The sequence below is a fragment of the Saccopteryx leptura genome, chromosome 5 (genome assembly GCF_036850995.1).
Source record: "Saccopteryx leptura isolate mSacLep1 chromosome 5, mSacLep1_pri_phased_curated, whole genome shotgun sequence".
Lineage (NCBI taxonomy): Eukaryota > Metazoa > Chordata > Mammalia > Chiroptera > Emballonuridae > Saccopteryx > Saccopteryx leptura.
Genome location: NC_089507.1, coordinates 2,727,429 through 2,752,097, shown reverse-complemented (window position 1 = coordinate 2,752,097; position 24,669 = coordinate 2,727,429). Strand labels below are relative to the sequence as shown.

At 60.3% G+C, this 24,669-nt stretch overlaps 1 protein-coding gene across 5 annotated transcripts; it reads right to left on the bottom strand.

The window, feature by feature from the left end:
* On the bottom strand, nt 1-23,687 carry ACOX3 (acyl-CoA oxidase 3, pristanoyl). Of its 5 annotated transcripts, none has more exons than XM_066387727.1 (15): nt 23,466-23,687; nt 21,796-21,925; nt 21,151-21,292; nt 20,455-20,612; nt 19,827-20,060; nt 18,486-18,560; nt 17,857-17,946; nt 16,732-16,875; nt 14,678-14,766; nt 9,083-9,179; nt 7,188-7,370; nt 6,514-6,636; nt 4,938-5,058; nt 792-914; nt 1-341 (listed from the first exon to the last, which is right to left on the bottom strand). In XM_066387727.1, exons 4-15 carry the CDS (start codon nt 20,596-20,598, stop codon nt 16-18), a joined length of 1,749 nt encoding a protein of 582 aa, XP_066243824.1. In that variant the 5' UTR covers nt 20,599-20,612; nt 21,151-21,292; nt 21,796-21,925; nt 23,466-23,687; the 3' UTR covers nt 1-15. The 5 variants fall into 5 exon arrangements, with proteins under 5 accessions (XP_066243824.1, XP_066243823.1, XP_066243825.1 ...); XM_066387726.1 differs by having other exon boundaries at nt 21,192-21,292; XM_066387728.1 differs by lacking the exon at nt 21,796-21,925 and having other exon boundaries at nt 21,192-21,292.
* Between the last annotated feature and the right edge of the window lie 982 nt (nt 23,688-24,669).

Genomic DNA, 24,669 nt, shown 5'->3' with positions numbered 1-24,669 from the left:
TGGGGTCTGGGGCTCCTAGCAGCTGAGGCTTCTACTGCACCCTGGGAGGGAGAGCGCGGTGGGGACCGGGGGCCCTCGGCCCCGCCCTGGAGTCTGCACCGGGCTCCGTGTCGGCACAGGGACGCCGGAGGAACGGACGAGGGGGTCACCTGCGGCCACTGCTGGCGCCGCGCCGCACACCGCACCGGTCAGGGCGGAAGCGGACCACAGCGCGGGAGCGTGCGCACCTGAGGAGTCCAGGCAGTCCTGGAGGCTGGCAGCCTCGAACTTCTGGCCAAGGACGGCAGGATAGGCTTCCAGAAAGTCCACACTCTTCAGCGGGCTCTCGAAGCGAGTGCCACCTAGGAGCACACACACCGGTCACTCGGGGGAAAGCCGGGGACCCCAAGCACAGGCCCTGTGGGAGAGAGGAACCTTCCCCACCCCTGGCCTCAGCAGTGATTCTGGAAGTTAGTCTGCAATGACACCACCCTTCCTAGGACGTCAGGGTCAGAGGCGGACTTAACGGCGGGCACACCGCACTGGGCACGCGCCCTGGGCCCCGACTTCTGAAGGGCCCCGCAAATCCCCAACTTGATACTTTGTTCTACTGACAAGGGGCCCAGTATTTTCTTCTGCGCCTGGGGCCTCAACCGACCTTCATCCGCCTCTGGACAGGGTCCATCGTGAGAGAAGAGCTAACTCTGGGGGCACGAGAACCCACATCCTGTGTGAGTTCAGGGGCTGCCCAGGAGCTCAGTGGAGCTTTACCTGGGCCCCCGAGGCCAGCAGGATGAGCAGGTCGTTCTCACCTGGGCCGTCTCGGGCCAGCAGGCTGAGCAGGTAGTTGCTGGTCTGCTGCAGCAGGACGTTGTTGTCCCCTTCATACGTGCAGTTGGGGTCATTGTCGTTCCTGAGGTCGCCCAGACGGTTCACTGCAACGAAGCCCCATTTCCATCACCTCTGGTGCATGTGTGAGAAACAGCTGTCACTCCCTGGGAATTTAAGTCCTGGGCCCAGTGGGATGGGGGACAAAGCACTGCCTACCTCACCCCATGCCTCTCTCGCCCCTCCTGATGGCTGCGGCCCCCAACCACTCTAAGCAGTGGCTCCTCTTTCAGGACATACAGTGACCGCCCAGTGGGCGTCAGCAGGGACCCGGGGGGCTTCCCGAGAAACACTCGGCACAGCTGGGGAGCAGGGAGTGCTCCAGAAACACCCACATCACCAGCACCCTGTCCTTGGGAGGTCACCTGGCTGACCTGCCTGCAGTGTGCGGGTCAGCGACAGGTGCTGGGGGGGGGATGCTGGCTGCCACTTTCTAAAACTGAATGAGCCCTTCTTTATACACAAGTCCAGCCCTGGCTGGTTGGCTCAGTGGTAGAGCATCGGCCTCACGTGCAGGAGTCCTGGGTTCGATTCCTGACCAGGGCACACAGGAGAGGCGCCCATCTGCTTCTCCACCCCTCACCCTCTCTTTCCTCTCTGTCTCTTTCTTCCCCTCCCGCAGCCGAGGTTCCATTGGAGCAAAGTTGGCCCGGGCGCTGAGGATGGCTCCATGGCCTCTGCCTCAGGCGCTAGAATGGCTCTGGTCGCAACAGAACGATGCCCCAGATGGGCAGAGCATTGCCCCCTGGTGTGCATGCCAGGTGGATCCCGGTTGGGTGCATGTGGGAGTCTGACTGCCTCCCCATTTCCAACTTCAGAAAAATACAAAAACAAACAAACAAAAAACAACAACAAAAAAAACCCAAGTCCAAATAACTGAAGAAAACTCTCACTCTCGTGTCTTTTGTTGTCTCTCCTGGCAGGTAAGTGGCCTGATTCTTTTGCATATCTTATAAGGTGTGCTCCCCAGACCCTCCCACCCAGGGTCCCCCTGCTTGGAGGGACATATTCTCCAAAGGTGAGGCAGGGAAAGGTGGACGTGGACTCCACAGGCTCACCCGCTGCTGGGCTTGCGGTGGCCTATGAGACCCTGATCGGTCCCTGACTCGCTGCCACAGGCCAGAGCCAGACCACTGGACGTGAAGAGCGGGGAATGACCTCGGAGAAACAATGTGCACTTGACAGTGAACCCCAGATACAGGGCTTTACACTCCCCCCATGCTGACATCGGGCTCCCTGGTCTGAACCCAGCGCCTGTTCGGACGTTTGTTGTTGTCTGCAGGAGCTGCAGGATCCAGTGTCCTTACTGTGAGCTATTTATAGCGTCCCCATGAGCTGTAACAAACACAAGCTACACAGAGCATGTGGGGGAGGGCAGAGCTCATAAGTGAGGAACTGGTATGCTCACCCCCATGTCAGTGACAGGGAGAGGCAGAGTGTAGGGGAACCCCGGGCCACGCCGCTGGCCACCCTGTTCGAGAGAGAAGTGGGATGGACCCTCGCTGGAAGGACACGATGACCCACAGGCCATCCCTGAAACGTGTCTCACCAGGTAAATTGCCAGTAAGGGTTCTGCCCGTCTGTTGTCTGGAAGGTGTGTGTGGCCTTCTCAGAGTAACCAAGACCTTACCCATTTATTATTAAAGATCAGGACACAGGACGTTTGGCAGGGGAGAATGGCAAATAACGATTGGTATAATAACAATTCAAGGCCCTGGCCAGGTGGCTCAGTGGTAGAGCGTCGGCCTGGTGTGTGGATGTCCAGGGTTTGATTCCCGGCCAGGGCACACAGGAGAAGCGCCCATCTGCTTCTCCAACCCTCCCCCTCTCCTTTTTCTCTCTCTCTCTCTCTTCCCCTCCTGCAGCCAAGGCTCCATTGGAGCAAAGTTGGCCCCGGCGCTGAGGACGGCTCCATGGCCTCTGCCTCAGGCACTGGGATGACTCTGAACGCAATGGAGCAACACCCCAGATGGGCAGAGCATCACCCCCTGGGAGTCTGTCTCTGCCGCCCCTCCTCTCACTGAATAAAAAATAATAAATAAATAAATGACTCCAAACTAAAATAACAATTCAAATAAAAACAAAAAACGTTACCAAGCACTCCCTATGTGCCCAACACCTGAAACAAATGCTTTTCACGTGTGAATTCACTTGATCACGGCCAAGACTCCCGGGCTGATACACTCAGCGTCCCACTTTACAGATAAGAACACTGAGGCTCAGCGAGGTCGGGTAGTTTGCCCATACTCACGCAGCTGAGGGAGTGGCTGAACCGGGACGGGTCCCAGGCTCCGGGTGGCGCACTCTGTGACGCACACGCCGGGACGGGTCCCAGGCTCCGGGTGGCCCACTCTGTCACCCACACGCCGGGACGGGTCCCAGGCTCCGGGTGGCCCACTCTGTCACCCACACGCCGGGACGGGTCCCAGGCTCCGGGTGGCCCTCTCTGTCACCCACACGCCGGGACGGGTCCCAGGCTCCGGGTGGCCCTCTCTGTCACCCACACGCCGGGACGGGTCCCAGGCTCCGGGTGGCCCACTCTGTGACCCACAGGCCGGGACGGGTCCCAGGCTCCGGGTGGCCCACTCTGTGACCCACAGGCCGGGACGGGTCCCAGGCTCCGGGTGGCCCACTCTGTGACCCACAGGCCGGGACGGGTCCCAGGCTCCGGGTGGCCCACTCTGTGACCCACAGGCCGGGACGGGTCCCAGGCTCCGGGTGGCCCACTCTGTGACCCACACGCCGGGAAGGGTCCCAGGCTCCGGGTGGCCCACTCTGTGACCCACACGCCGGGACGGGTCCCAGGCTCCGGGTGGCCCACTCTGTGACCCACACGCCGGGACGGGTCCCAGGCTCCGGGTGGCCCACTCTGTGACCCACACGCCGGGACGGGTCCCAGGCTCCGGGTGGCCCACTCTGTGACCCACACGCCGGGACGGGTCCCAGGCTCCGGGTGGCCCACTCTGTGACCCACACGCCGGGACGGGTCCCAGGCTCCGGGTGGCCCACTCTGTGACCCACACGCCGGGACGGGTCCCAGGCTCCGGGTGGCCCACTCTGTGACCCACAGGCCGGGACGGGTCCCAGGCTCCGGGTGGCCCACTCTGTGACCCACAGGCCGGGACGGGTCCCAGGCTCCGGGTGGCCCACTCTGTGACCCACACGCCGGGACGGGTCCCAGGCTCCGGGTGGCCCACTCTGTGACCCACAGGCCGGGACGGGTCCCAGGCTCCGGGTGGCCCACTCTGTGACCCACAGGCCGGGACGGGTCCCAGGCTCCGGGTGGCCCACTCTGTGACCCACAGGCCGGGACGGGTCCCAGGCTCCGGGTGGCCCACTCTGTGGCCCACAGGCCGGGACGGGTCCCAGGCTCCGGGTGGCCCACTCTGTGGCCCACACGCCGGGACGGGTCCCAGGCTCCGGGTGGCCCACTCTGTGGCCCACACGCCGGGACGGGTCCCAGGCTCCGGGTGGCCCACTCTGTGGCCCACAGGCCGGGACGGGTCCCAGGCTCCGGGTGGCCCACTCTGTGACCCACAGGCCGGCTGCCCAAACAACAGCCAAGGCCGCTAAGAACGTGCTCCCTCTTTCCTACGTGTAAGAGTGTTTCATCAGAACAACACCTGGTGCCAGTTTGCGGTCGAGCCATGAATCAGACAGCCGCCACTCGGAGGAAGAGGGGACCTCATTTCTGCTTCGGTCTCCAGTGGTGCCCTCAGAATTTCTCCACAGTCACCCTTACCCTGGTGTCCATGTTTCCAGGAACATCCGGCGTGGGGAAGTGGGGACCTGTCCGGGGCAGGGGGCGCCCAATGAGTTGTGGGCAGAGCCAGGCAGTTAAACCTTTCGGGCTCTGTCGAGAGTCCTGAACGCTACACACGGAGTGTGAACACAGCCAGAGGAAGGCGTGCACGGACGGGCACGGATGGCCGCGTCCCAACAACACGCTGTTCACGAGAACCAAGGCGGCTGGAATGGCCGCAGGCCGCAGTCTGCTGAGCCCTGGGCTGGAGGAAAACGGAGTCGAAGGGTCAAGACCGGGGGCCGTCCCACGCTTCTCCAAAACCTACCGGCCAGGTAGCCGTGTCCTCCGCACGCCTCCCGGCACTCCTGAATTCCCCGCTGCGCGGTCCACGAGGCCAGGGGCTTGGCGGCCGACGCCAAGGCGTGGATCTCCCGTCCGAGCTCTGCCTTGGGAGGGGATATCCAAAAGCCACAGGTGAAAGGAGGCCCCGGCACCAGAGGGAGGGAGTCAGTCCGACCGCAGGTGAAGGCACGTGTGCCCTCCGGTCTAATCCGACACACCCCACAACCACAGCAGAGAGAAACCCACTCTCAGCCTAAAGGCAGGTCCACCTGAGGATGGGTGCACCAGGTACTCATGCGGCTTCCTGGGCCCGCTCTGCCCCCGCAAACAAACCCCAGGGGCGGAGGGCTGACGGCAGAAGCTGACCACGGGGACTGCGCATGAAGGCTCGTGTGTGTGAAGTGCATGGACGTGACACGGAGCAGCGCGCGCTGTTGGAGGCTCCGAGCATTTCTGGTGAAAAGCAGGGGTCAAACAACATCAAGGGGACGCTCCTCTGAGCAGCGGGGGCCAGGCGGGGACCGGGTCCTGCTGCGGCCAGAAGGATGGCCAGCGGACTCGGAACTGGTACCGGTCAGCCTCCCTGGGCCTTCCAGGCCTTACAAACAGCCTTGGCTTCTGCTGGGTATGAATGACAGTTCAGAGAAAGAGAGGCCCACAGGGGCCTGCTAAATCTCTGTTTTCCACTTCAAACCCCGGCGCCCTGGAGGGCCTGAGGTGCCTGGGTTGCACCAGAGCTTCAGGAGGAATCAAGCCAGAGTGCACTTTGTAACTCTGTTAACAGGAGAACGATTCCAGTGTCAGCTGGCAAAGGTTGCAGTGACTCACAGTAAGGGAAGAACAGGCTTAACCCCTGCCTTCCTGGGGAAAAGCCCCCCCCCAACACACACACACACACGCACACGCACACACGCACACGCACACACGCACACACGCACACGCGCGCGCACACACACGCCCTCCCTACTCCCTCAGTGCTGCTCGGCCGCGCCCCCTGCTGGCCGCCATGGAGATTTGTGCTGAACATCCCAAGATGTAACAATTAGATACAGGCCTCCCAGGGTGTCCTAGGAACCCTGACCTGCCGCGTTTCTAACCCGTTTGCTGTCAGTGGTTCACACCTGACGCCTGCCCTAGAGGCCACGAGGCGGCTGTGGCATGGAAACCTTGACTGTGTGTGTCCCGGATTGTCAGCTGGGTTCCGATCTTTGTGGATTGTTTATGAAAGGAGCGGACCCCGAAATCCACTGAAGGGGCTGGTCGCGTGGACTGTGCAAAGCTGTCACGTTCTGGGAGGACAGCAGCCGAGCTCCCGGAGGCCGCATCAGCACGCCCTCAGGAGCGGGAAGGTGGCCATGCGTTGAGCCTGCACATCGGTGAGCACCCCCCACCCCCCCACACCCAGGCTCCCAGGGGCCGGACGCGTGGAAGGAAGGCGCGGGGGCCTTCACTCTGCAGAGCCAGGGGTGGGTGGTTTTATTTTAAAAGAACCGCAGGAGCGGGTGTTAAGTAATAATGAGCCCTGCCGGGGACGGGACGGGACACCGCGTCGCGCTCACCTGCCTGGCGCTCCGGTCGTTTCTCTGGAGGCCTTGCTGGAGCGCCACCAGGTCCAGGAAGAGCGACTTGGAAAAGTGGTCTAAGGCGTAGGCGGCTGCCAGGTACGGGAGGAGGCGCCATTGCTGCGTGGGCGGGGCACCGGCGTGAGCGCCACGCCGCGCTCATGGGCGCACCCGCACAGCCCCCACCCCGACCTCACAATGGCCCTGGACACCAGGAGGGGGCGCGCAGGCCACAGGTCAGCAACGGAAGTCACTGCCCGCTGTCCCACGTAACGGGAAGATCCTGTGCTTCTCTGGGTGCTCCCGTGACGCTCAGCCTCTCCCCTCCCCCGACCCCACCCGCAACAACCTCACCCTACCCTGTCTCCCCAGGGCCTTTTCCAGTGAGGTGTGCACACCTGCCTCCCCACGACCTCTCCAGGATGCACTCTCCTGGCTTCCTTACTTGGGGGCATGGAACAGGCTCCTTTTAAGTCAAGACCGTTTACTAAAAGCCTCGCTGCCCAGAGGATGCCACCCCCTGGTGGCAGTGGCAGCTGCTGCCGTCTGCTCTGTGAACCACCCGACCAGGCTGGCTCACCTCCCAGCAGCCAAAGCGCAGCTCCCTGGAGAGAGAGAGCTCACCTGCGTGCACACCAGAGAGAAAAGGAAACCCCGCCGGGAAGTCTGACCTGCAGCTGGTACTCCAGGACCGGCACCTCCTCCTTATCGGTGGGTCCAAACTGTCGCCGGGTGGCAGAGAAGCGGAGGGCTATGCACACGGCCAGCTTCAGGTTGACCACGGCCATGCTCGTGATGCAGACGCGGCCCGCGGACAGGCCGCCCAGGGACGCTCCCAAGCGCTGCCGGTTGTCCTGCGGGGAGGAGCCACCGGGAGCGTCAGCGGGGCCACCGCCACCACCACGGCCACGGCCACATCAGGGAGAGAGGCGCAGAGATGGGGGCGCTTGTTCGCCCTTTCAGCACGGACAAGTGCCCCGCGAGGCCCTGCCCCCAGGAGGCCTGGACGGTCCTCCAGATGCAGAAGGGCCCGGCAGCAGGAGAGCAGGTGCCGTCTGCGAGCCAGCGCGGGGCGGGGGGGGAAGCACCTGAGGGTGCTCAGCTCCACAAGGAAGGCGGCTCCGGTCAGAGGGAGCCTGCCTGCAGGCCGCCAGCGGGGGTCCAGAGCACTGCTGTCCGTCTCCCCGAGACCAGATGCGCAGCCCACTGCTGGAGCCCACGTCTTGTTCATAGGACACCTCCCTGTGACCCCCACACCCCCAAGTCCCTCTCCCCAACTGACACCATGTTAGGGGTGTGACGTTCACCCGTGTTCTTTGTGTCCTTGTGGAACAGATCACCGCCCTGCGGACACCTATCTCTAATCTTCACTCAGAGCACTGTGCCCTGTCCCACAGTGACCGCAGGCTCGTCGAGCCCGGAGCCTTCCCGAGGACCCAGTCACCCTGCCCTCCCTCCTCCAGCTGCCTTATCCTGGGTTCTTCTCATTATTTGGGCTCGTCAACAAAACTGTGCCCCCTGCAGTGTTGGAGTGGCAATCTTCCGAAACCCCGCAGTCTGGAGGACGCCGCGTTCTCACATACGACCAACGGTTGGATCTAAAGATGGGCACCTCCAGTCACCTCCCTCCACGGGGTAAACCTCACTTCCCGTGCCCTGGGACCCCGGGCCCGCTGCAGGAAGCTGACGGAAGTGAGCTGTATTCCGTCAGCGTCAGATACGCAGCCACTCCCTCCGGGGATGTCAGAATCCTCTGAAACTCTCCATTTCCCAGGGTGCCCGGCCCGTGCCCTCTCCTGACGGCTCTGCTCCCTTCAGTCCGCTCGCTCTCGTTTCTCTCACTGAGGCATTTATCGTCACCGTCTCCCCAGACTCTCGCGTTCTCATGTGCTCTGTCCCCTCTGCTGTCCTGGGGGGCACCTTCCCTGGGGTTTCCCAACCTCCGCCTCTCCCCCACTCCACTCCTCCTCCAGTGAGTTCTTTCCTGAGTAACGTAGAGCTAATTGACTTCTACGTGACCGCTGCCTCCGTTGCTAAAACGTCCTCGTCTGTGTTAGTGTGTCTGTCCCCACCTCCGGAGACTTGTCACGCTGTCTCAGCGCCAGCGCTGAGGGCCGTTGTGCAGGCAGGATTCACGGCCCACGTGCTCTGGGGACACACCATCCAGGCTGTGGGTATGAGACCCGCTCGGGAGGGTGGTCGGCTTCCCGGGCGGGGGCTGCGTCTGGAGAGGGCCCAAGGCCACAGCCGTGTGTCTACCACTTGAGGACGTTAGGGGACACCGAGCCCTGGACACTAGGCCACACTGTCGCCCCCCTGTGTGGAGCAGAGACCTTTCACTGTGGAACCCTCCCTGGGGAACAGCACTGGTGATGGGGGAGGGTGGGGGGCGCCCTCACTGACCCTGAGGGCTGGCGGGGGCAGAGCCGGGGAGCGGAGGCCGGCAGACAGCACGTCCTCACACCCGGGTCCCAAGCCGAGTGAGGTCAGCCACCGGCTACCGTGGTGCCCGTGGCCGATGTCCTTGTGGACACAGGGGAGCTGTCCCCCGTGGAGACACCCGTACCTTGAAGGGGGTGACGTAGGTGCCCTGGGGAGTGACGTCACCGGTCCGGTTCAGGAGGTCCTGGCGAGGAATCCTAACCTTGTGAAACATGACGAACCTGTGGAGACGCGGGGACCTCGGGTGACACTGGGTCTGGCCCTGGGTTCATGTCCTCCCCTCCTGAAAGCCGGCCCCATGGGACGGAGGACAGCTCGGAAGGGGACAGACCCCACAGACAGAGAGTGGGGGAGGAGAACCAGGGGCAGGAAGTTCAACACGTTTATTTCTATCCAAAAAAAAAGTGGGTGTGTTTTCGTGTGAAACAAAATGGCCATATAAGGCCCGGTCTTGGGGCTACTGAGTGAGCTCCTACGACAAAGGCCACACTGAGGGGACAGACACCAGTTCACAGGGAAAAAGGCCACTTTACAGGGACAAAGGCTGCTCCATGTGGCCACTCCACGGGGACAGAAGCCACTCTGTGGAGACAGAGGTCATGCCAGGGGCACAGAGGTCACTCTGCAAGGACAGAGGGCACTCCACGGGGACAGAGGCCACACCACAGAAGAGCACGTTCACCCCTGCGGACCGTGTGCTCCTGAGGAGGCACCTCTCCCACCAGGATCAACACCACCGCATGAAAAACAATCAGCAGATTGAGGTGTCGAAACTCTCAGGTCCAACGGGGGCCGTGCTGCTGTGTCCCTGCCCCGAAGGGAAGCCAGCCAGGCCCTGGAACTGTGTCTGACACAGCAGAGAGGAGGGGACGGCTCGCACCTTCCTCATGACGATGCAACCTAAGACGTGTTCATAGTCGTCAGGACAGGATACCCAGGGACAAGCTGAGCCACGTCACTGTGGTGACATAATCGACGCAGAAAACCCCAAACCACCCCGACGCTCCATCGTTCCTGCAGGCGCTCAGCGGACACCGGGGCACCCCTGTGCCCCCCAGACTGACCCTTTACTGGACCACAGAACACGTTCCTGCAGGCGCTCAGCGGACACGGGGCACCCGTGTGCCCCCCAGACTGACCCTTTACTGGACCACAGAACACGTTCCTGCAGGCGCTCAGAGGACGCGGGGGCACCCGTGTGCCCCCCAGACTGACCCTTTACTGGACCACAGAACATGTTCCTGCAGGCGCTCAGCGGACACGGGGCACCCGTGTGCCCCCCCAGACTGACCCTTTACTAGACCACAGAACACGTTCCTGCAGGTGCTCAGCGGACACAGGGCATCCCTGTGCCACCCAGACTGACCCTTTACTGGACCACAGAACACGTTCCTGCAGGCGCTCAGCGGACACGGGGCACCCGTGTGCCCCCCCAGACTGACCCTTTACTAGACCACAGAACACGTTCCTGCAGGTGCTCAGCGGACACGGGGCACCCCTGTGCCCCCCAGACTGACCCTTTACTAGACCACAGAACACGTTCCTGCAGGTGCTCAGCGGACACGGGGCACCCCTGTGCCCCCCAGACTGACCCTTTACTGGACCACAGAACACGTTCCTGCAGGCGCTCAGTGGACACGGGGCACCCCTGTGCCCCCCAGACTGACCCTTTACTGGACCACAGAACACAGGCTGGACCCCAGCAGCAGCCCAACGTCTGCCCCGCTGCTGACCCCAGCTGTGGCCGGTGTGCCTGTCCCTGTCCCCGTCGGCCCCTGTCCTCCCCTCTGCCCTGGCAGCCCTGCCCTGCTGGGTCCCACCTGCCTGCTGACTGCCTACAGCCATCTCCCCGGGCTCTCTGCAGACCCCACCCCTCCAGCCTCTCCAAACTGCACACCGGAAGGCCCCTCCCCTCATGAGACCTCCGACCCTACAACCTGGGAATCTAAACCCATCGAAAAACACGGGAAGCCCTTGGAGGGAGCTGCCTCCTGCTCCCGGGGCCTGGCCCCTCACAGCCTGCAGTGGGTTCCACCTGCCTGTGACCCCTCCTACCGACAGGCTCTCTCCTAATACCACCTCCTCTAGGAGGCCTGCCATGATTCTCTACCCAGCCTGCAAAAAAAAAAAAAAGGAGGGGGGCTACTGGTGGTCTCAGGACACTACAGAGTGGTCCCATTCTTGAGAAGCCACCTGCTTCTCATGGGCAGTTTCTAGGGTCATATTCACCCTTTATTATGGGGCCATGGGGCACAGAACCTACTAGACTTAGAATGAGCCATGGGGTGAACCCACTGTGAGAGAAACATCATCTTCTGGGCACCACAGTCATTGCCACTAAATCGGGGTCTAGGGACCTTGGGGACAGGATGAGTTGCTCCTTCCAACACCCCCAGGGAAGAGCCAACCCCCGGGGCTGGCACGGGCAGACTAGAGGAGCCCCCTCCCAAATTCCTCAGGAAGCCACATTCCCTGCAAACGGGGCACTCAGCGGGCGGCCAGGCTGCTGCCAGAGCCCAGGCAAGGGGCCAACTTCTGCGGGCCGTCCTACCAAGAGTGAAATGAAGGTCAGCGTTGACCAGGTCCGGCAGGCCCAGCCCAGCGGGTTGGGGCCCTGTCTGGGGGTGAGATGTGGCATCTGGGCCTTTGTGGGGTCACTCTGATGGGCCACGTGGAGGCCCCAGGCCCTGGAGGGTGGTCAGATCCGATGCCCTCGTTTATAAGAACACCCAGACCTGGTGCCAACTTCCCCGGGGTGCTCCCTCTGGTCACTAGAAGCCGAGGAATGCTTCTTCTCGTACAATGCTGTCAAGTCACAGCGCCCTTTGTTGGTAGTGGAAAACTGTCACCTTCCTTGCTCCACGGAGATGGGACAAGTCTGAATACGTTTACAGTTGCACACGTATTCAGGGAGTTTACCGACAATGCAATTTCACGCGTTCTCTTTTGAGCGCCTGGGCACCACAAAGCTGCCCCAGAACCAGCTGGCTGCTGGCCAGGCTGTGGGGTCCAGCCTGAAGACCAGGATGCCCGTGTCCCCACAGGGCACAGGGGTATGTGTGTGTGACATGGGGTGTGTGCGACATGGGGTGTGTGTGACATGGGGTGTGTGCGACATGGGGTGTGTGCGACATGCAGTGACACGGGAGGGTGGCGGGTCCCGGACCCAGGTGATAGCACACTCTTCCTCCCGGGACCCAAGCACTCCCGTCCCCGAGTGGGACATCCTCCGGCCACTTTCAAGATGGGTTTCCCAAGGCCTGGGCCCTGCCGCACCTCAGAACCAACAGGTGAGCGGGTCCTGCTGCCCGTTACACGTTCAGAGGCCAAAACCGCATTTGAGGGGACTTCATTGGCTTTTAGAGTTATTTTGCCTAAATTTATACATAATGTTTATGTTTGCCTCTGATTTCTAGGGTCATCCTATATCCTTGGAAATTCTTGTGAAATGACAAAAATCTAACTTATGTTTTCAAGATAAATGACCTTGGACCAAAAAAACAACAACAAAAAAATCACTCTATTCTAACAGAGAGACTAGAGTTAGAACGCGAAAGGCAAGAAGCATGCCCAGACACCCGCCCGGATTTCCGTCCTGACAGCTCGTGCACCCTTTGCTGGGAGGGCGGAGGGTGTCCTCTGAGGAGGGAGGGAGTCCGGAGACTCTGGACAAAAGTCTCTGAACCTTCAAAGGCTCAGGGACCAGGGACGGCCACCCCCAACGTGTCACAGGCCTGATGGCACTGAGCAGTTCCACGGGGCCCAGCGTCACTCTGGTTGGGAGGACCTGCTCTCCAAGTCCACGGGGTGGTTGGTGGTCACGGTGCTGCCTGTGGCCACGCTCGACTCAGGCGAGCCTGTGCCGCCACCTGGGAGTGACGCGTGTGCCCCCTGAGCCCTCCCCGGGGCACCGTCCCCTCAGGGACAGTATTCAGTGTCTAGAAACTGCATTGTTGCAGGGGGACCAAGAGCAGGGGTTTGCGGCCCCGCCCAGAACTACATGAAAAGATGCTCAATTGTAAAACGACATGAACCATGAACAGAGACACCGCCCACTGGGTGTGACCTGGCCCATCTGGACGCAGCCGGACGGACCCTTGTCACCACCACCAGGGGCCGGGGGCTGCACCTGACCAGCCTTACTTGTCTGCGCAGACCCCCTCCGAGACGCAGTCACAATACGTGTGTTTTCCAAGTCCCCAAACTAGAACACACAGATCTAAGGAGGAGGTGCTGGCTTTCCAAGTCCAGCAAAGACCGTACCTGCCACCCCTGCTTCCTGTCCGGCCCCTGACGCCTCCTCCCCATGGCCAGAGCGCGCTCAGTCTGACCAAGCCACATCACTGCTGGCTGAGGACGAGGGCCACAGGGCCGCCTGTCTGCACCAGCCCCCCCTCCATGAACCTGCACAAACCAGCGAGCTAAGGAACCTGCTGGACCCCGATCAGGCCCTGCATTAATTAACAGGCTCTCCGCACGGGTCTGCGAGAGAGAGGCGCGCAGAACGCCGAGAGGCTAACTTCAGAGGGTTCTGTGTGTCTTGCTTTTTAACAACTTCCTCTGTGCTCCTCAAAATGCGGAACATCAGCGGTTTCCCAGCCCTCTGCGGCAGAGCCCGGGGCCCCCTCTGGATTGAGGGTCCAAGCACAGACCTGAGGCACACGCCCCCTGCACCTCGGACCCCTACTTCTTGGTACAGACCACAGAGAGGAGGTTTCTCCGAGCTCAGCGTCCTTGGAGACCACCTGGTCCAGCGTCTCTCTCTGGAGACCACCTGCCTCCCGCTTTGTACTCAAAATGACCAGAATCAGGACAACCAGTGAGTTCCAACTATCAACAGTGGGCTCCCTCTGTCCCCTGCCTTCCCCACAGCAGCGGGTAGAGAATCGTTCTCGGCACACGCGAGACGCAGGGCTCAGGGACACCCCGGCTTTGCTGCCTCCCAGTGTTAAACTGGCTCGTGGGAGGAGGGGCGCAAACCCCCTCAGCCAGGCTTTCCGGGAGAGAGAGTGCGGCCTCCGCCAGCTCGCAGGGGAGCAGACACCACGGCAGCTAGACGAGACAGTCGGGGTCCGGCCCGGGAACTGTCACCGTGCCCACGTCACCAAGGAGGAAACAGGCCACAGAGGAGTTTGAGGAGGGCACAGGGCTGGAATCCAGATCCGTGGGGTCCCCACGCTCAGGCTGTTAGTGACCCTGGGCGCTAACTAACATCAGCTCAGGAAGATGTCAAGGCCCTTAGGAGAGGCTGTGCCACCCACCCTGTCCACTGCTGGGCCCCTCACCCTCTCCAACCCTGGAGTCCACACCACACTGCCCCACTCCCTAGAACACCGCTCCACCCCCAGGTCTGTGGGGACACATGCCAGCTGTGCGATGGGAGCCTCGTCTGGGGGGGGGGGCAGGGCCCGTCACAGCTCAGCCCTGTCCAGGCGGAGGCCTGAGGACAGGGTCACTTGTTCAGGCCTCGGGTCCTTCACGCCTCCTGGCACCGGAGTTGGTGCAGGAGAGGGCTCTCCAGTGCGAGGGGAGGCGTGTGTCCCTGCCACGTTGGGCTGGGGGGGCACAGGGACAGCACTGGGGGTCCCCGTGAGATCACAGGCATGAGCAGCCGGGCACCTGGGACCCGATACAAACCGAAGCTCGGAGCCAGCAGCCTCGGGTGGCACCGCCGCCGCGCAGCAGGGCGCCAAGGCCGCGAAGCTCACGGTGCACTTACCCGTTGTCCAGCCCGTTCTGTCCGAGCTTCTTCCCGATGTCCCCCACCATCACCCCGGGCGTGGGCAGGAGCGTCTTCGGGTCCCGAATCTGTAGACCACAGAGCACGAATGGGAACCGGGCTGAGTACACAGCGGCTCGAAACGAATCTCTTCAGACCCCACAGAGCACAGCGAACGGGAACCGGGCTGAGTACACAGCGGCTCGAAACGAATCTCTTCAGACCCCAGTGGCCAAGCGCGGGCTCCCTCAAAGGCAGCAGCGGGGGACCCCGTTGGGAAACGGGTTCACTGCCCACGCGGCCGAGGACGGTCTCGAGACGAGCTCACCCTGGGTGTCCCGGGTGGGTCCCAAATCCCATGACAAGCGTCCGTCCCAGGAGAGGCAGAGAGGACACAGGAGGGGAGAGAAGACAGACGGGGAGACGGGAGTGATGATGGGGCCACAGCCCGGGAACTCGGGCTGGACCTGCGGCTGGGCCAGGTGGGAAGGACCCCCCCGGAGGGCCCGCAGCAGGAGCGCAGCCCTGCCCACACTTGGATTTGGACCCGCAACCTGCACACAGTGAGCCGATGACCTTCTGTCATTCGAGAACCAGCCTCCCACCCCCACCTCCACCCGGGACACTGCTGGGGGGTGAGGGGGATTTCAGGAATCCCCCGTTCCTGCACCAGGGAGAGCACTTCCTGCTGGTTTTCATAAAGTGTCTAAGCGGCTACCCACACATGCTACGGGGAGACAGCCTCCGGTTGTTTCTGTAAGTCTCTGCTCCCCAAAACGAGCTCCCAGGAAACAGTGCGTAAAAACACACAGATACAGCCAGCGGATAGCTCCTGGCTCTGGGAGCTGCTCTGTGCTGCGGGTGGGGGTGTCATTCTGGAAAGCCTGGGGGAGGGGGGTCCCGTGGGGAGGGTGCTCCAGAGAGGAAACGTCTGAACTAGACAGGCAGGGGCTGCAGACCCCTGGGACGTTATAAAGCCCACGGACTCGTTCACTTCGAAATGGCTACTTCTATGTTATATGCATTTCCCCTCAATTAAAAAAAGAACACAAAAAACCCGCTGTCTCCTCTCCCCCAGCGGAAAGGTCTTCAAGGACACAAATACCAGAATGGGGCTGGGGGCGGGGCTTCGTTCCGGATCCCGTCAGCCGGGACTGGAGGCCGGAGCAAGCGTCTGGAAGCAGGTTTGTAGTCACTGCAGCCACCCGGAGCCCCACTAGGGAGGCGGGAAGCCCTGCCCGGCCTCCACTCCTGAGCGCCACCCCCTGGGCAGTCACCCTCCTGTTTTTTTTTGTTGTTTTTTTTTCATTTTTCTGAAGCTGGAAACAGGGAGAGACAGTCAGACAGACTCCCGCATGCGCCCGACCGGGATCCACCCGGCACGCCCACCAGGGGCGACGCTCTGCCCACCAGGGGGCGATGCTCTGCCCCTCCTGGGCGTCGCCATATTGCGACCAGAGCCACTCTAGCGCCTGAGGCAGAGGCCACAGAGCCATCCCCAGCGCCCGGGCCATTTTTGCTCCAATGGAGCCTTGGCTGCGGGAGGGGAAGAAAGAGACAGAGAGGAAAGCGCAGCGGAGGGGTGGAGAAGCAAATGGGCGCTTCTCCTGTGTGCCCTGGCCGGGAATCGAACCCGGGTCCTCCGCACGCTAGGCCGACGCTCTACCGCTGAGCCAACCGGCCAGGGCACCCTCCTGTTTATGACCAGGAACGGGCTCCGTCGAGATGCCCGCCCCACCAGCTGGACTTTCAGGTCAGAGTTCCAGGAGCACCCCCAGCCCTGGACAGCGAGTCCAGACGTGGGCCGAGTGTCGGAGGCGGTGCCCGTGGGGCCGCCGGGGCGGAGAGCTCCTGCACCCAATGACCTCTGGCCGCAGCGGCACCCGGTCCAGGGGGCTGGACGGTCCTCCCTCGGGCGAGAGGGCACGTGCTGCGCCCGGCAGGAGGCTTAGCCGTGTCCCCGTCCACTCACTAGAGGGCGGAAGCACCCCCCCCCGCCGCCCCCCAGGGTGACGACCACGTCCCCGACACTGTCTCCTGGTGCGGCAGCCCACCTGCACGAGGAAGGCATGCAGGCCGTGGCACTGGCCCCCCGGCGTGCACAGCTGGGCAAACACCACTGCGTGCGTCGCCGTCTTCCCCATGTTGCCCACCCAGAATTTGGCGGCTTCAAAGTCGGGGGAATGGATGATGAACTCCTGCGCGGGAGAGAGAGAAAGGCAGTGATCAGCAACTCACACACGCACTCACACTCACTCTCACACTCGCACACTCACTCTCACACACACTCGCACTCGCACAAACTCACACACACAAGTGCACACATACACTCGCACAGTCACACCCTCACAACACACTTGTACACACACACTTGCTCACACACTCACACTCTCATACACATACTCATACACTCGCACACACACATACTGATACACACACACACACACACTCACGCTTGCACACACTCCTACACACATTCACAAACTTGCATGCACACTAACACACGCACACACAGACACACACATACACACACTCGCACACACTCACACCCATACACACACTCACACACTCACACTTGCACACACACTCACACTTGCACACACACTTGCACGCACACACACACACAAACACAGATACTCACACTCACACACACGCTTGCACTCACACTCACTCACACAGACACACACTCACGCGCACACACACACACACACAAAGAGCCCCCCCAATACGTGTGTGCCCTGCTCGACACAAGGTGAAGAACTGACTCGTGGTTTTAGTTCCTGGAAGGCCCTGTCACCCTACATGGAGCGTGTTCCCGGGCCTCACGTCTTTAAAAAAGGACCGTCCTATGGAAAACCATGACGGATACACTGCATGATATAATACCTGCAGAGCCTTCGGCCACCGGCCGAGCCCCAGGACGTGCTGTCTTCTCCGTGAAGCCAACCCAGTTTCTCTCCTGCCATGTCCCTAACGGACCTCCGATGAATGAGGCTTCCAGATGACACAGGCTGGCTTCACGGCCTCCATCCCCCGAGCCCCCGCCTGCCTGCACGATGGAGCTCAGGGCGCACTCTGCCAGCTCCCATGTTGGACAGACAGGTGTCAGGGTCTCACTGCTTCTACACTCACGGCCGCGCCATTTCAGAGAGCGAGGGTGAGGGGACAGGAGCACCCACCTCGGTGGCCGGGTCGTAATGCGCGGTCGTGCGGATGGCCTTGGTGTTGCTCCCGTGACTTATTTCGGTCAGAGCGAAACATCCAAAAATCTAACACGGAAGCAACAACGATTCTCAGGCTTCAGAAAGGCTCTGTCCCCGGAGGGGCCCTGCACACCCCCGTTCCGTGAAGGACTGAGAAACCTGGTCACCACGATTAAAACCCCGAATCTCCTTTTCCTATCTGACTGCCTAGTGACCCCCCGCGTCCCTCTGCTGTGCTGGACGCCACACACTGCCCAGGTCCCAGTAAGTCAGCACGGTGGCCAGAACTGCTCCCGGGCAGCGGAAGACAGGGGAAAGCTTTCGCTTTGATAAGAAAAAGCCAAATCCTCACGGTGCTAGGACTCGGCAGACCCACGTCTGTAAACAGTAGCATCAACTCCTCAGTGAGAAGCCTGAGAACACCTGTCAATCAGGAGCGAAGCCCTCCCCCACGAGGATTGCTCCGAACACCTGTCAATCAGGAGCGAAGCCCTCCCCCACGAGGACTGCTCCGCCCCCCGCCCCCGCAGGCTGCCCTTCCCACAAATCTCAGGGGAACAGGACAGAGATTGTGGGCTCACAGCTCACCCCCGACCTAAACGAACCTCCATACTGAAGATCTTCGGAATGTACTTCAAATGCCTTTCAGAACCAGAGTTGAAAATCGCTGATCCGAAAACCTGAAGATGTAACATCATCCCATCAACGTGGGTGGGGGGCTGGGGGTGGGGGGGAGCCGAGGAGTTCTGCCCTCCTGTGACACCACTGGTGACGGGCACGTTCACACCGCCACCCCTACCCCAGCCCCACACCACCAGGCCAGCCCAGGGCGGGGGCAGTTCTGAGGGGACAAGGGACGGACACTGCAGACGTGCACCAGAGGCTCCTGGGGGCGGGGAGACCTGAGGCTCCTGGGGGCGGGGAGACCTGGGTCCCCGTCCCTGGGTCCCGGTCCCGGGCCGTTTATGGAAGTTCAACAGAATCCCGAGACCTGAGATGCCTGAGAGACATCGGAGGGTCTGGGAAGAACCGGGGACAGGACGCGTGAGGGCAGAGCGGGCCCACTTCCCTTCACAAGACATCAAGCGGGAGGACCAGGCTGTCGTGCCAGGATTCTTTTCGTTTGTTTTTTTTTGTTTTTTTTTGGGTTTTTTTTTCTGAAGCCAGAAACGGGGAGAGACAGTCAGACAGACTCCGGCATGCGCCCGACTGAGATCCACCCGGCACGCCCACCTTCAGGGGCATCGTTCTGTTGCGACCAGAGCCACTCTAGCGCCTGGGGCAGAGGGCAAGGAGCCATCCCCAGCGCCCGGGCCATCTTTGCTCCAATGGAGCCTTGGCTGCGGGAGGGGAAGAGAGAGACAGAGAGGAAGGAGAGGGGGAGGGGTGGAGAAGCAGATGGGCACTTCTCCTGTGTGCCCTGGCCGGGAATCGAACCCGGGACCTCTGCATGCCAGGCCGACGCTCTACTACTGAGCCAACCGGCCAGGGCCTTCGTTTGTTTTTTGTATAAAGTGTAACAGTCCCAAAGCTCCTCCTCTTGGCTTCCCTAGCACTGTATTTTCTCAAGGACTCCCGTGTGCAAATTTGCACATCCAGGTCAAAAATAAAAAAAATTGTGGACCTCTCACTAAAAACCACAGGATCTGCCCACACCGTCTATTTTTAGAACTCTCTTTACACAAGCATTCCCCCCCCCCCCCAATACATAAATCCCCAGAAAACCTTAAAAATACAAGGCAACACTAACAATCCGCAAACCACCCAGGTGAGTATCTGAATCCTTCGCCCTACGTGTATTTTCTGTAAACCGGTTCCTGCAGCGTGAGCATCCCTGATCCCTGGCTTGGCCCTGGCCCCAGGCAACGACCCACCCCACACCCCACGGCCTCCCGGGGAGGCGTGAACGTGGACCTAGACCTCCCTCTCCGGCGCCGCCTACTCACAAACACGTGCAGGAAGGCCTTGATGCACAGGGACCAGTCGTACATGCCCAGGCAGCTGACCAGCGCCAGGACCTTGAGAGGGTTCTGGAGCACGTCGTCCATGCGCAGGAAGTCGTACTCGAAGACCCGCCTGCAGCGCAAGAAGTTCACCTCCCGGTACTTCTCCATGGGCAGATGGCGTCCAGCGGGACAGGCGAAGAGGGGGTCGCTCTCCAAAGCCGAGAAGATGGTTTTCTGGACACGCAGGGGACAGGAAACGGGCGACTTGGGGGGCAAAGCATGGAGGAAGTCTCACCACACTCTCACTCACCTGGGTTTTCTGGAGGCTGCTGGCCTCTTGGAACACACAGTCACCCCAGAGACACTGAGACAGAGAGATGGAAGTTCTTCCCAGATGAGGCTTAGGACGCCTCGACCATCCCCAGAGGCTCCATCATCCCCCGGTGCAAGGAGGAGTCCGGCCTGTGCCCCGCCCAGGAACAGCCCCGCACCTTGCAGAGACGGACCAGAGGCCCCGGAAGCCACGTGGCAATAAGGGCACAAAGCCCCGTCTCTGCTGATGAACTGAAACACCTGCCCGAGCCCTCTGCAGGTCAGCAATGACATCCCCACGCAGCTGCAGCCTCACCTTGAAGCGCAGCATGTCCTCGCCTTCCAGGAACAGCGCCAGCTCCTTCCAGTTGAAGGAGGCACGGGCGCGGTAGACATCCAGGGGCCCCCTGGGGAAGTCGGGCAGCAGGGTATCTCTGCTTCCTTCCTGCGTGGAGGCCATCGCGTGACGTCGACCTGCACCAGACAGACAGGCTGGGTCAACGGGCTTCACCTATCGGTTCACACCGTCCACGAACAACTGCGTTAAGTGCGAGATGCTAGAAATAAGAGAAAGAGCTAACTCCAAAGGGCCGGCGAGACAGAATGACCACATTCCAAGCTAATGCTGACGTTCCCCAAACGGAAGGGGAGGGGAGGTCGCCTCCTTTCCACTCCTGAACAAAGGGGGCGGGGAGATGGATGCCAAGGGGGCGGGAGCCAGACAGCGCCAAGTAAACAGGCTGCGGTCACCATGGGCGGACGGCTCCCAAATCCACGCGCTCACTTGGCAGTTTCCTGGGCACCCCGTCTCTCTCCTCTTCAGCAGGTCCTTAAACTCCGGATATTCAGCACTGAACACACCTTGGCACCCTGACCCAGCCTGTCCTGTAGTCTCACTCCCACTTTGCCAGTGGCCCAAGGGTCGGGGCGCTATAAACCCAGATGCCATCCTGACATTCCCATCTGCTTCATGCCCAATGCCCCCCACTCCCCTCTTTAGTGCCCACTGAACCTTTCAGTTCTCTCCACTCCCATGAAATCTGGCAGAATAACCTCTAATTCTTGAGCAATCCCTGCATGCAGGTGGACACCTCAGTGGCGTAGCAACCCCAAGTACTTTCTGTCCTCTTATTTTTGGCTGACCACGTTGGAACCTGTAAGGGCAAAGTCAGTCACCCAAGGCCACATAGCTGTTTTCGGGCACATCCCACCCCAAGTCCCAGGATCCTAAGAAATCAGTAAGTCCCCTATGGGCCCTGGCCGGTTGGCTCAGTGGTAGAGCGTCAGCCTGGCGTGCAGGAGTCCCGGGTTCGATTCCCGGCCAGGGCACACAGGAGAAGCGCCCATCTGCTTCTCCACCCCTCCCCCTCTCCTTCCTCTCTGTCTCTCTCTTCCCCTCCCGCAGCCGAGGCTCCATTGGAGCAAAAGATGGCCCGGGCGCTGGGGATGGTTCTGTGGCCTCTGCCTCAGGTGCTAGAATGGCTCTGGTTGCAACAGAGCCACGCCCCAGATGGGCAGAGCATCGCCCCCTGGTGGGCATGCCGGGTGGATCCTGGTCGGGTGCATGCGGGAGTCTGTCTGACTGCCTCCCCGTTTCCAACTTCAGAAGAATACAATAAATAAGTAAATAAATAAGTCCCCTATGGCTCCACGCCACCTGCGGTCACCAACGTCATGGTTGGAAGGAAGGATTCTACATCCAGACTGGCCGGTTGGTGTCAGATCCTGACGTCAGAGCTGATGATGGGTTGCAGTCGCTTGTTCAGTTAGTGAGTCACGTCACCTCTCTACTCCATGGAGCGATGACAACATAGCAAGATTAGGGTAGTATCTAGAACGCCAGGCCCTCGAAAAACTCATCTCCCTCAAGGTCGCTTTTATTAGAAGGTTGATGAGATGCACAGACACTTAACTCTGGTTTACATCAATCAGCCAATAGTAAAACTGGTTTCTTTATACTTCTGTTTAACCCAGAACCTGTTGGCAGCCATCAGGGGCCTTCAGTGAGGACACAGTACCTAGTATCGGGACTATTGGAATTAGCAAAAGGCACTAGGAACAGTTCCCAGCATGGAGCTGTGGCTCCCACACCACCACGGGGCCAGCAGCCACCTCCAGCCAGCTTTCCTCTCTGCAGTGGAAGAGGCAGCTCTAAAAATCAGATCTGCCCCGGTGAATAGCTCAGCTGCTCAGAGCGCTGTCCTGACAGGCCAAGGTTGTGGGTTTGATCCCGTCGGGGCACATGCAAGAATCAACCAATACACGCATAAATAAGTGGAACAACAAATTGATGTCTCTCTCTCCCCTTTCCTCTCTCTCTCTAAAATCAATCAATATAAACATACTTAAAAAATAAAATGCAGCCTTATCAGTGGTGGCCCAGTGGAGAGTACATCAACCAGGGACACTGAGGTCCTAGGTTCGAGACCCTGAGGTTGCCGGCTTGTGCACGGGCTCATGCAGCTTGAGTACAGGCTCACCGGGTGAGTGCGGGGTCGCTGGATTGAGCCCTAATCTCTGGCTTGAGCCCAAGGTTACTGGTGTTCAAGATGGAAATAAGCCTAACTTGTGGAGACTAAAATATGTCAGCAAGCCAACTTTAATCACTTCTGCAAAAGGGCGTGCGGCCACTAGTGAAAACCAGCCCGCAAGCGCATGGACAGAGGGCAAATTCTGGTTTTATCCTTAGCACAGGCACTAGGCTGCCGGGTCTTGCTCCACTGGCTGGAGTGTTGACCATATAATCTCATTTTTTCTCAACTGGCTAGTTTAAATGGCCACACCAAGGTGGAAGGGAGAGATGGGGATATCATTAACTAGTAAGGGGGTTGGGGAATGGTCAGGAAAAAACGGATGCCCAGACAAAGGGGGTTGGGGGTTGATAAACAAGTTAGGTGGTTCTCATTCTACTCCCTGCTAGGAGGGACCTGAATGAAGGGAGTCAGGAATTAGTTGAAGAAAAAAACATTCACTGGCTAGAACAAGGGGTCACTGGCTTAGCTGGAGGGACCCCTCAGCCCCCCCCCCATCCCGTCAAGACAAGTATGAGAAGTAACCAGTGAACAATTAAAAACACTACAAGTCTATGCTTCTCATCTCTCTCCCTTTCTCTCTCTCTCTCTAAAAAATAAAATAAAAAGTAATGTAGATATGATCACTCTCCCTTTAGGTGACAGCTGTCCCATGACCTTAGGGGACAATGTCCAACTTCCTCAAAATGTCTCTCACGTTTACTCTCCGGAACCCCGGCCCTTGCTACCTGTGTGTCCCGCAATTCCACTATGTCAGACTCTGCACAGTCCCCCCACACCCCAGTTGCCCCAGGACCTTTGCACTGGCCGGATCCTCAGCCCCTCGCTTCCTCGCTCCCACGCAGACGCGGGCTTGACCTTCGGATCTCGCTGATCACTCCTATTCGCCGAGTCCTCGCTCCGCTCAGCGCACACAGCAGGCGCTCAGTAGACGTGCTTGGAGCTGAGCGCTAACCAAGAAGAGCCAAGGGCGCGCAGCTGCCTGGAGCCCGGACGTCGGAGCCGCACCGCCTCTGGGCCACCGTCCGACGCTGACGTCATCGCGCCGCCGGCCCGCCCCCGTCGCCCGGGAAACGTGGAACGCGGCGTTCTGCCCTGCCCGGCCCCGCCCTGCTCTGCCCTGAGCGCGGGGCGGGTGCTCAGTCAAGTTCCAGAACCGTGGATGGCGCTCGCTCCCGCGTTCAGGAGAGGGTCCCTGGCTGCCCATCGCGGTGACCGCCTGGACAATGCAGCCTTTCCTAGCGTCTCCTTCCGCCGCACACCTCCCACTCCTCGTTCCGGTGTCTGCGGTCACCTCCGTCTTCAAACACGTGCGCCCCAGGCCTGTCGCAGTCTCTTCGGGGGAATCCGCATCAAGACCGGCCCATCATGCGACATAGAATCAACTGGGCTTGACCAAGTGCCTTATAGAGGAGAGGGAAAGATCAAGAGTGTCTTCCTTTACAGGGGGCTGGAAGGTGGGCAGGGCAGGGCAGGCAGTCCTGGGGAAGCGACAGGTAAGTGGCAGGTAAGTTCCACTTGGGAGACGCGTCAAGTTTAAGAAAGATGTTGGGAGGACATCTGGATGGAGACTTCCAGCTGACAGCTGGACATCCTCTCTCTCCGCCTACGTTGAAAGAACCTTCTCTTTCATTCCATGACCACCTATTTCTTCACAGTTGTGACTCATCCCAAACAGACTGAGGATGAGGGGTGTCGCTGCCCCCCAACCTCCCACCCCCGTTGCAAAAGCAGAAGGAAGAGAATGATGGGCAAACTAGGGCCCTGAATGGGTCCTGCTGAGCTTTCAGAAATCAGCCTCCAATAGGCAGTGTTTTCCAGCCAGGGTCCCCATGTCCATAAGAGCACCCAGGGGAATGCAGATCAGACAATAGCTGTCTAATAGAAACACACGCTCCTGTCTTCCAACTATCCTTGGAGATAGTTTAGAGAGCAATAAAATAGCCATTCGTCCCAGAATTCACACCTCCGTTAGGTCACAGTTTCTTCCAAAATGACCA